The 12,546-nt window shown below is 29.4% G+C and overlaps 1 protein-coding gene across 1 annotated transcript; it reads left to right on the top strand.

Annotated features, from left to right (window-relative positions):
- Positions 1–475: 475 nt before the first annotated feature.
- On the top strand, positions 476–12,258 carry LOC145838948 (kelch repeat and BTB domain-containing protein 3-like). Its single transcript, XM_082946566.1, has 3 exons — positions 476–488; positions 2,660–3,810; positions 12,085–12,258. The coding sequence occupies exons 1-3, from the start codon at positions 476–478 to the stop codon at positions 12,256–12,258; spliced, it is 1,338 nt and encodes a 445-aa protein (XP_082802692.1).
- Positions 12,259–12,546: the final 288 nt, after the last annotated feature.

Below are 12,546 nucleotides of genomic sequence, written 5' to 3'. Positions count from 1 at the left end.
CTTTAACATTTTTGAATTTTTTTATTTTGTTGAATTATAACAGTTTGTAACTATTTATTTACAATACAAAAAATGTCAAACTAACTTTTATCGGTACTCTATTATTTTTTCTTAATGAAATGTATTACTTAACAGTTAAAATTAAAATAATCAAATCAAGGCCGTAATGTAAAAATTAATAAAACTTTTTTTACTACAAATATTAACTGGCTTCATTAGTTTTTTACACTTTTTAGATTTTAAGCTTCCGTTTGTTATTTAGGGCAGGGTTTTCAAAAAAAAATTTCAAATTGCCCCCTTCAACGATATTACCTAAACTACCATTAAATACACCTACGACCTTTTTTTGCTCTTCATCATCAACTCCAGAATATCTAGTGCAAGCTTCAAATTATGACCTCATGGCTACCCTATGACTCCTTAACTACTCACATCCCTCCCCTCTTTGCTGCTCGTGGTCCTCTGAACATCTGTCATGGCCCCTAAGGGTTTGCACTTTGTTGTTTTTAGAGTATATAACATAAAAAATAAATAAATATGTTACACATGAAAACATTACAACAAAACTTTTTATTTTGTTTATATGTATATAAATAAATATATATATATATATATATAATAAGGTTAATATTCAAACTTGAACACCTTCTACTGAGCCCACTTGAAGGGCTTTTAAATAATTTATTAAAATGACGATTTTAAACATACTGGAACATATGTTTCATAAAGACAAAAAAGATTGTCTTTAATGTTCAGCCAGTTCAAATTTAAAATAAAAAGCACTTTGGTAAACAAAGATGCAAAAGTTTACCAAAAAACAAAAGCAATATGACGTAAGAATTGAACATTGTACAATACAAATATTCAGTACAAAAATCGATCTACCATCTAACTAATCATGTAGTCCTCCAGGGCCTGTGGTAGGAACTACCTTTAGTTGGGGGAAGTCCCCTTTTTTGTGCTAAACGCTTAGCGCGTTCAGCTCTTAAGACTTTTACTGAATTTACCTTACTCATTAGGTTTAACTTAGTACTTAATAAGTATGTAATAAACTTAATATAAATAGTTTCTTTAATGAAGTGAGTTTATTGAATATGTGATATTAGTATGATAACTAAAAAGTAGAATGACAAAATAAAATGAATTTATCAGTAGAATATAACTGCGAATATAAACACAACAAGTAAACACCAAATTCTACAAACTAAAATGTCTTAATAATGTTCTTAAAGTGTCTGAATGACACAATCCTAAAAACTAAATATGTCTAACTTATAATACTACTAATGTTACAGAGTCTTAATAAATGTCGTGCTTTATGCACAACGATGGCTTAACTAAGCACAATATAATACAATAGTGCAAAAATACATCAAGGTCTTATAAAATGAAAATAATAAAATAGTTCTTAAAATCAATTCGTGTGCCTCTCGCACGGTCTTATGGCTTAACTGAGCACATTACAATATAGTTATACAAATTAACATAAAGTTCTTGTAAAATGACAATCATAACAAAGTTCTTAAATTCAATCAGTGTCTTAAGTTCTTAAAATTAGTGTGTTTTTTGCATGATCTTATGGCTAACTGAGCCAAAAATAATGAACAACATATCGAGCTGCGCGTAGTGCGCAAGCCAAGGCTAATGAGCAATTTCTTATCGTTATCTTGAAATAAGTATACAATTTCGGCTGAATATAGCGCCAACTGGCGGAAAAGTATAAAACAACGAAATCGAGAATCGAATTCGTTACATTCAAACAACTAAAAATTAACAAATACAATAGTTAATTGACTCTTAAAATACAACAAATTTTGAAGTATTTTATAGTCAATTAACTGTTGTTTTCGTTAATTTTTAGTTGTTTGATTAGTTAGGTGGTAGATCGATTTTTGTACTGAATATTTGTAATGTACAATGTTCAATTCTTACGTCATATTGTTTTTGTTTTTTGTAAACTTTTGCATCTTTGTTTACCAAAGTGCTTTTTATTTTAAATTTAGACTGGCTGAAGATTAAAGACAATCTTTTTTGTCTTTATGAAACATATGTTCCAGTATTTCTAAAAACGTCATTTCAATAAGTTATGTATATATATATTTACTTTTTTAGTTGAATAACTTGAAAGACTAGTAAACTATAAAATTTTATTAAGTTAAATAATTCAGGTTAAGTAAAAACAATTAATAAAGATGGTAAAAAAATTGAAAACAACAAATTTTGAAGAAGCAACAAAATGTTCTGAAGGTGAAAATTTTGTGATTTTATCTAAAGAAAACTCTGCAAAAAATGTTGGGTTCAAGTCTTTTTCAAAATTTAAATCAACAATTAAAGCAGGTATATAGATTAAATGTCATTTAATGTAGATTTAACTAAACTAATAGCTAATGAAAAATATAAATTAAATCTTTTAAATCATATAAACTTAACCCTATTTCTTAATTAAAAATTTGAAAAATTTTAGAAGAAGATTAAACTATAATACAAAAGCTTTTTTACTAAAAAAAATGTACTCTTTTGAAGATTGGTAAGTATAGTTTTTAATCATGTTTAATTAGTTATTTGTATGTTTTTAATAATTGTATCCAAGTTAAACTTAAAAAATATATAAAACAAGTTCTAACATTTTAAACTTAAACACATAGTTGACAATTTTTAGTGAATGTTGAACAAGATGATTTGGACCGCTGCTCAATTCTGAAGTTAAGCAAAATTCTACTAACAGAAGATTTCCAAAGTTATCTGAGAAAAGGAGTAAATTTTCGCACTGTGCTTGTTTTGCTCCAACTAACTAAAATTTTCCACTTACCCACCCTCCCCAAGGAACTTTTAAGTAGCGTTGATCGTTTATTCGCGATTGTCGCTGGTACCAGCAGCTTCTTGGAGCTGGACTTTGCGCTCTTATCAAAAATTCTCGAAAGCTCTCAACTGAATGTCACGTCGGAGGTGGAGGTGTTCAACGCGGTAGTTTGCTGGCTGAACCACGACGTCGAGTCACGTGGCAAGCACGCGAAAGATCTTTTGCTCAAAGTCCGCCTTCCTTTGCTTTCACAACACGCTTTGGAGCACCTTTTGAAAAAACCCTCGCCGATTTCGCAAGATAGTGAATGCATCGCAATATTGGAAGGGGAGATAGAAAGGAAGAAGGGTTTATCACGAAACGAGTCAAGAATTGGCTGCACGAGCAGGTACTGTGATAAAAATATGTTTAATTTTATGATTTGCGGAGGCTTTAAAGAATCATCAACAAAAGTTTGCGGAAAAGTGAGTGAAATCTCAGGAAATGACTTAAATTCTTTCAAAACTCTCCCATCAATGGTAACAGAGAGAGGCGGACCATTGGCAGTGTGCTCAAAAGGAGATGTTTACGTATTCGGCGGTCAAAATGAAAACAGAAAAGTGATAAAATCCGTGGAAAAATATTCAATAGCAACAAACGTATGGAGCATTGTAGCTGAAATGAGTGTTGACAACAATTGTTTCTGTGGTTGCGCTTTTACAGATAAAATATTTATTGTAGGAGCTGAAGGAGATTCTTTCTCACATTTCGACACCAAAGATACCAAATGGACACAAGTTGCTAGAATTAACGAAGCTAGAGATATGGCTGCTTGTACAGTGTTTGAAGAAAGTATTTTTTTGTGCGGTGGGGTTACCAGAGATGACGGATTGTTATTAGATACCGTAGAATCTTACGACGTTTTTTCTGATGAGTGGACTCAAATGCCCAATATGAACGAAGGTAACTATTGTCACAGTTTAGTTGCAGTTAAAAGCAAGCTGTTCGTGATTGGAACTTTAGACTGTGAGGTTTATGACAGCACTTGTAGGAGATTCACTTTTCTTAAATCACATTCTAGGAGAGAATACAGTTTTTGCACAGCGATGGCGATTGGCAATAAAATTTATGCTTTTGCTACCTCTAAAAACTATGTATTTTGCTATGATACCATTACAGATGAGTGGACAGATAAACTATACGACTTACCAGAGCTTTGTTTAGAAACAATTAATGTAAAAGTGCCTGTTTGTTTTGATTTATTATTTTTAAAAATTTGAAACGTTAAAGGGTTAAAAGATTTCGTTTATTGATTGCTTTAACTATCGTGAATAACCACAATATTTTTTATGTAAACATTTTACACTAATTAAGTATTTGACTTGTTCAGTTGTTCGTCATTTTATTTGTGCTTAATATTTAAAACTTTTCTTTTTGGGCAACTTTTAAATTTGTTAATCTGAAAAATAAAAGAAGGAAATATGCTACTAATTGTAACACAAATAGTATTTTTTTAGAAATTTAACATATTTTTTTCATTACTTTAAGTTTGAGACTAAATTTAAATAAAGTTGTATCAAAAGACTGACAATAGTAAAATATACTATTTTACTATACTATGAAATGTTAGTTTATTGATAGTTTTTAGCTTGATACTGCATTTAAGGGTAGGTGTCAGAAAAGCACAGCGTCACTTTAGCACGGAGTAGCACTTTAGCACGGGGTGACACTTTAGCACGGAGTGGGACTTTAGGACGTAGTGTCACTTAAGCACGGGGTGACACTTTAGCACGGAGTATCACTTTAGCACGGAGTGACACTTTGGCACGGCGTCACTTTAGCACATTTTTGCACGTAATAATTCTGAATCTTTTAAAATGTTTATTTAAATAATGTTTAATATTCTAAAATATTTAACTTAACAAACAAATAATTGTGATAATTAGTTCTAATATTTAAAAAAATATCATCTTAAAAGAATTGTAAATAAAGTTTTTACTATTTAAAACGAAATAAGAAAGTTTTTAGTCTTTATATATTCTATTTTTTATTTAAAACTTACGCTTAAAATTTAGCCTTATTAAAATTAGTTAAAGCATTTAAAAAAAGTTTTAATAGTCCTAGAGCTTGTAATTATTTCTAGAGTGTCCTAGCTTTATTAAAATAGTTTTATGTCGAAAACTTTAAAGTAAAAGAACAAAATATTTTATCTAAAATTAAATAGTAAAACAAGTTTTTAAGTTTTCTTTTGTTTTAGTTTTAACTAAAGCTTAAATTTGTAACTCATTTAAATCTTTTTAACTATTAGTTTACATGTTGCATAGTTCGTTTTTAGATGTTTAAACAATACAGTACCTAATGTGATGTAAGCAAAGAAAAAAAAAGCAAAATAAATTCTGTGCTAAAATGTGACTCCGTGCTAAAGTGTCATTCTGTGCTAAAGTGTCACCCGTGCTTTTCTGACCCGTTCCCGCATTTATACTGCAAAGCTTTTTTAAAGATAGTTTTAGAAATTATCTGCTTGTTCCGAAAGGCTTTGAAAAAACAAATACACCTTAACACTATAAAAGCCATACACCGCGAAAGAAGGGCGTATTCGTTGTGCACTGATTCATGTTCTTGAACTCGTGTATTTTTAGGTAGAGCGTTTTTCGGCTTTACGTTTATAAGCTGACATTAATGATTTTAGTTCAGCGAGTTTCTTGTTTTTTTTCTAACGTTCTTGTCTAATACCGCAGATTGTTTATATTGCAAAATAAACTGTGAGTGCTAATTCGCATTTGTTTCTTAACTAAACTTTAATCTAGTTAATTAAATAAGTGACATTTCTATTACTTAATTAGTAAGCAAGATTGTAGTAAGGCTTTAAAAAGTTGGCTTAAGTGTAAACTATTTAATTTAACTCTATCAGCGGTAATAATCCCTAATATTGACTATGAGCACTAGCAGCAATAAATTAACGCCTTTATCAGCCTGCAACCTTTTAAAGTCAGTTACCAAACACTTCATACATGTGCAGACGGTTGAAAAAGCTTTGGATGCCAGTAAATAGAGTGAAACATGCATTGCATACCATATTTAATTATTAGTAAATAAAATGATATTAAAATATCTCTATCTTTAACGGGTATAAATAGGTATAGCAACTTAATTTAGTTATAAAATAAACAACAAAAACTATGTACAATTTATTGCCTAAACAAACAATACAAATGGTGCGCGACGCTTAAGTTTTCTAGACATTAATCTTATACGAACTTCAATATCGATAAAGGTTGAAAAGACGATATTAATGAACGAAGAAATCCTATCAAAGTTGTTTCATATCGTACCACAGCTTACGTCTTTGGCCACGAAGTCTCACGTAAGCTGTTTTATATCGTTCTATAGCTAACCTCTGCGGCCGCGCAGTCCCAAGCCAACTATTTTGTATCGTACTGCCATTGACGTCTCCAGCCTCGAAGTCTCACGTGAAAAGCTGCAACTACTTCCACGAAGGAAGAGTCGCCCCGTTGAAGCGGCCTAGGTCCGCTTTGTAGGGTAGTTGAGGTATAATAACCTGTTTGTAGATGTGCTTCATCGTTTATATACATTTTTACTCTCTCTTTTGCAGGTGGCTTGACATGTTGACAGTTGCAGGTGGCTTGTCATGTTGACAGTTGCAGGTGGCTTGACATGTTGAAAATTACAGGTGTCTTGGCATGTTGGAAGCTGCAAGTGTTTCGGCATGTTGGAATCTGCAGGTGTCTCGGAACGGTTTTAATAGCCAGCTTACATACTCACCTGGCTTTGCACACGGCAATTAATGGATACAAAATTGTATTTATTTTGTCTTTGTCAATTAAAAAATATCGAGTAGAATTCAAAATATAAGTTAAAGAACTGTTGTTACTATTTATTTGAAACTTGTATTTTAAAATGAATTTTTAATTAAACAAGTTTTAAAATTTATTCTAATGCATGCATCGATACTTGGACAATTGAAGTGAAATAAGTATAATTTCACATAAATGTCCAACACATGTAATCCTTATCTGACTAACATATCTGCTGACACAGAGTGGTGTCCGACGAACCAAATATGCTAGTATTAATTTTATTTTAAATTTAGATCTTTAAAAGTTTAGTATAAGTTAAATGCATTTGTAAAAAACATTATTTTTTTTTCTAATAAGTTAACTTGCCAAACAAAATAGTACATGAAATGATAACTTTAAAAAATGTTTAACTTGGTTGTGAATTTTCAACGAAGTAAAGTGTATTTTTTAGTTTATTACTTACAAGTTTGCTATAGTTTAATAAAAAAAATAAAAAAAGGTTAATAATCTCATAAGCGATAAACTAAATATCCTTATAAATTCAAACTTAAAAATACACTGTATACACATAGTTTTTATAGTTTTAGGCTTTGAAAATCTTTTATTATAGTTTATTTTCAAATCATTTTTTTTTAAAGAAATAATATATCGTCTACTTATTTTTACAAGTTTCAAGGTTTTAGATAAAATAGTTTTAGAATTTTTTTCTAAAATACTTTTATTATTAGACGTGTACTTTATAAACGATTTATTCCGTTTTAAACGCAAAAGATTACTGATATACTGTTATGATTTAATGTAAGTTTTGTTTTTCACTAAAATTCTTCAATTGTAAAATTGAAAAAAAACATAATTTTTAAACTAATCTGTACTTATCTATAACTTTTATTGGATCTTATTTGAACTTGGTATAGCTTTAGTATTTTTTTTAAAAAGTAAACACGCTTTAAGTAGCCGAAATATGTTTACGTATAATAGCTTTATTGACAACTTCAATAAAAAGTATCTAGCCTGATAACAAACGATAACATAAAAAAATCTCAAGCGCTTTAATGTTGTCAAGTACATGTAAAAATTATTGTCAAACGAATTATTATCTATTAAAATTTTGAAATCAAGCTTTTTTTTCATTGTGACAAACTTTTCTTAGAATAACAAAAGTATTTTTAGTCAATTAAATAAAAAATAGATAGGGTAAAAACATTTTTAGTGAAATTAAATCTAAAACAGTTTTTATATATAGGTAAAAACTAAACTATCCAAAAAGACTTCGCAATGCTTTACTAGACTTGTTAAGTTTTTTATTTAGTTTAGTTTTAATTGATTTTTATTTGTAGTGTTACACTTTAAAATAAAAGAAATCCATAAATTTATTTAAATTACAGTTAACCTGTGTTAATAAAAGTAAAACCACTAAAAAATTTAACCAAGTTAAACCTGACTGTTTGTTTTATAACGAATTTTAATAGCAAACTTTAGTTTTAATCATTTTTAGTAGCATATTACACTTAGTATATTTTTCTCAAAGACTCAAGCAACCTTTCGGTTTTACTATTTTGTGTGACTTCTGACTAAATTGCACGAGGGGACTAAATTGCAAAATGACAAAATTTCACGAAGATACTTTTGCACGAAAACAAATTCGCATGAAGGGATAAAATTGGACGAGGGGACAAAACTGCACGAAGACAATTTTGCACCAAGGGTCAATTTTGCATGCGTTAATATTTTGTATAGAGGGTCATTTTTGCAAAAGAATAATGAAAAAATACTTTAAAAAAAAACAGAAAAAAAAATTAAAAGATAAATAAACAAAATACAAAAAAAAAAATTACTGACCGAGGGTAAGGGTTAGGGTTAACAGTGATGGTTAAAATAATTATGTAATTTTTTCATAAGTAAAGTCAATATATAAAAAACTTTCTTCAATTTTGCTTTTAAAATTTAAGAACTATTATTCAAAATTTTATTAGATTGTAAACTGTTACAACAAACATACACAAATAAATTCTCAAACAAATCATACTTGAAATTAATGAGATACTATTTTGAAATATTGTCATCAATTGGTTATCACTAAACTTAATCATTTAATTAATCAAAAAGTCCTTAATTAAAAATCAATAGCAGAAAAGAGTGCAAACTGTAGTCTCAAGTTGAGATATTTTACTAAAATGTAAAGTTGAGCAGTTTATCTTAAAATAATTTTCAATGTTTAAATGGAAAAAAAAACTTTTTTTTAACATTTATAAAATCAACTAACTACACATCTGGAAAAAACAGCAGTTTTTTACACGTCCATTTTTTATGAAATTCATTATGGTTGGTTAGATCATCAAGTAAGTTAGTTCAGCATACAGATTTTTTGGGGTAATTTGATAAACGATTATTTCAATTAACTTAAAACAAAACAACATACTTTAACAAAATGGTGTTTTTTCACCACACAAATAAAAAGCCATTTTTAAAAGTGTTTTCAGGGTCAAAGTCTTACAGTTTTTTTTTTGTGAAAACAATTCAAAAGAGGTTTTGTAAAAATTTTGTAATATTTACATCGGCTGGCCGGATTTCAAACAAAATTTTAAAGTGCTTAGCGGGCCGGATCACCTACTTGAGGGCCGGATCAATTTTGTCCGCTGGCCGGATTCCATTTAAATCTAAAAATAGTTTGGGGGTTTTCACTCAGCGGGCCGGATCCGCCACGCGGGCCGTACGTTGCCCACCCCTAACTTAAAACATCAAAACTTTAGTTAATGTTGTATATTGTTACAGTACATTGTTGAAGTAAATAATATCAGCAATTCAAAATAAAACAACTTTGAACTTAACTTTAAAAAGTGTAATTAGTACAATATAACTTTGGATTCAACTTTTAGAGTTAAAAAACAACTGTGTAGAGTTAGACTTTGATACTTCAGCACTTAAACCAATGTCTTTATTGATTTTTATTAGACTAAAACCTTTTTTGTTATCTAATTTAAACATGTATTTAATGAGTCTTAAAACCAATAGATACACTCATTACTATAATAAATTCTAAATAGACAAACTTAATCTAATAGTTTTATACTTTTCAAGTTAAAAAGTTTGGTTTTAAAACAACTTATAACCTATGTCTTAAATTATTTTATAACTTAATTGTACTTAACACTTTTTTAAACCGTTTATTAATAATAAATTTATCTTTTAATTTTGATAAATTTTAAAACTGTTTCTAAACACTTGATGATATACAATATTATAAAAAGTCTTCAATATGCAAAAAAAAACACTAGTAGAAACAAATGAGGTAGTACCTAAATGTTTTTTTTTGGAGAAATTTTATCTCCTTTTCAGTTGAAATTTTGTAGCACTATGAGTAATATACCTAGTTATTTTGATAACTGTCCTACAGATGTGGAACTATACGAACTAAAAGTAAACTTTGTGCCATTTTTATTAATCATTTAAACGTAACAAACTGAAACCATTGTTAAAAACTGCAAAAATAAAAGTTTTAAAGAAATACACTTTTTAAACAAATAACATGAGTTCTTGTCATTTTATATTTACCTAAAAATAAATTAAAAAGTTTAAAAGTCTCTGAGTATATTTTTGTTTATGTTTTTTGTTTTATATAAAAAAGTTTGTAAGATTTACTTATTATAATTTTTTGCTTCTGTTTATGTCTTTTTAAGAAAGTATATATGTATACAAACCTATTCACTTTATACTTGAGTCCATTAAGTTTACTAACAGTTTTTGTACTTAACGTTTTAAAAGAAATTTCAGCAGCTTAACGGCTGAAGTTAAATAATTTTGTTTTTGTGAAAGTATGTATCTATAACTGTATCATACAGTACACAACTTAGTAAAACAAACGACCAAAAATGCTGCATTTTATTTTGTTTTTTTTTAAGTTATCATTAGAAAAAATATTATTTATTTGAACTGTTAATTAAAAAAATACTTTTAAGTAGTTAATTTGTTTCAAATGTTTTATAGAAAATAGTCGAGGCACTTACGGACAGTACGAAAATACAGTTCTTCAGATCGAAGACCCTGAAAGATCGATGGTTACACGAACAGTTCTTACTGGAAAAATGTCTGAAAACACAAACTTTATGTTAATTTATTTTATTTATTATTGTAATTTTTAAAGCTGATTTTAAAAAAAATTGAAAATTTAATTTTTATTTTTTAAAGAAAATCACATAAATAATAACACTTATCTATTCATCGACTTGAATAATAGTTAGAATCATAAACCATCTGAAAATTTTTTAATCTACAATACAAAGTAAATTGTTAATAAAACTTTTCAGAACAGAAAAAACTTCATTTGAAAACAAGTTACTTCAAAACATTGTATTGAAAAAAGCAAGTTTATTATACATAGTAAAGTATATTTTTATACCAATAGAAACTACTTTTTACTTTACTGCAACTTTTCACTAGTTTTTTAAACTAAAAATTTGTCATTTTAATGAAAAATTTGTTAATATCAATACTAGAACTAACTCATTTAAACTCATGATTAAAAGCTTTTTTGTAAAAACAAGATGAAAAAACAAACTTGAACTGCTGCAAAAAAACAAAAAAAAAAAAACAACTTACTTCGTAAGTTTAGTCTAAAAAGAAAATAAAATGATTTAAAAAGGATGACGTTCTGTTAACTAAAAGTTCAAAACTGCTAGGATTTATTGACGATATAGGTCCAAAGTGGTTTAAAGTGTTCTTTTTAGAATACAATCGTCGTCAACAACGCAAATGCTACGCCCAAATCATATTGATGTACTCGTCCGTTAACACGGTAATACGGCCAGAGAGACGGTCAGAGAGTACGGCGACCCACGAAAACTGTTTTTATCCACAAAATGCTGTGACACGGAACTGGGCAAAGAAACGAATATAGTAAAGTTCACTTTCAATTGCGACAAAGAGTACAATCAGAACAAGCATTTTTTTATAAGCAACAAGAACTATTTTTTGCTTGAAAAGCATTCTTACACACGGCGGGCAGGTACGGTAGTATGCCTGAAATGCACAAATCGTTATCCTGCGTGCTTTTTTAGCCAAAAAGTAAAGTGGTTCGAACAGAGCTAGACACAAAGAAATAAAAACATAAAGTGCTTTCTCAGAGATAACTGCAGATTCGCAATACGAGACCGCTTTTTAATTGAACCTTCAAGTCTCGAGTTTGAGTACAAGAAACAAAAAACAAAAAAATTCTGCATACGATGAGATGAAGAAAAAGCAAAACAAAATAACAAAGGAGGAGGTCTGCTTTATTCTGAGTATTGCAGAAAGTTTAGAGGGAACAAAACCGAGCCTATTTACTTTCCACACCAGCCGTAGGACTTCAATGAGCCTTTTAAGGTTGGCAGAATTTTGAAAATCAAAGAGTTTGAACATAAAGTGATTTCAGTCAACTATTATCTATTGCGCGTCCGACGTAAAAGTTAGTAAAAATGACAAGAGTTAGTAAACTTCACAAACATTCACAAGCTGTTTTTGTCTGGTCAAAGAGGTTTGACCGCAGCGGAAGAAGTTTTGTACACGTGCGACGTTAAATATCTTGACAAATATGAAAGAGCAGATAATGTTGATGACTTGCAACAAAGAAAATGTTACAGCTTTTATAGCAACAGGTTCTTTCTTACAAAAAATGAAAAGAATTAAACAGCTCAATGCGAAGCAAGTTAAAAACGAGAAACTGGCAAAAACGTTCCGAGGCTTTCAAACAAAAACTGAAATCGCTGAAAATATTTGCTGGCTGCGGCGGTTTTTCCAAAGGCCTGGTCCAGTCCGGAGTCGCCGATCTCAAGTTGGCGGTTGAAAGGGACCTTAACTTCGCCTCCTCGTACGCAATCAACAACCCCCTCACCAAATTGTTTCACAAAAACCGCAACAGCATGCTCTTGGAAACGATCGGAAAATAGGAGAGATACAAACCCTGGTTATCCTGAA

This window comes from Thalia democratica, chromosome 6, assembly GCF_965202585.1.
Source record: "Thalia democratica chromosome 6, ktThaDemo2.hap1.1, whole genome shotgun sequence".
NCBI classification, from domain to species: domain Eukaryota; kingdom Metazoa; phylum Chordata; class Thaliacea; order Salpida; family Salpidae; genus Thalia; species Thalia democratica.
Note: the sequence above shows the minus strand (reverse complement) of the source record. Positions and strands in the feature narration are given on the sequence as shown.

What these genes read in the sequence shown, in the direction of transcription:
- LOC145838948 (XM_082946566.1), top strand. An exon ending in TTGGAACTTTAGACTGTGAG is followed by an intron (nt 3,811 to 12,084) that starts GTTTATGACAGC and finishes AACATTCACAAG; the next exon opens with CTGTTTTTGTCTGGTCAAAG.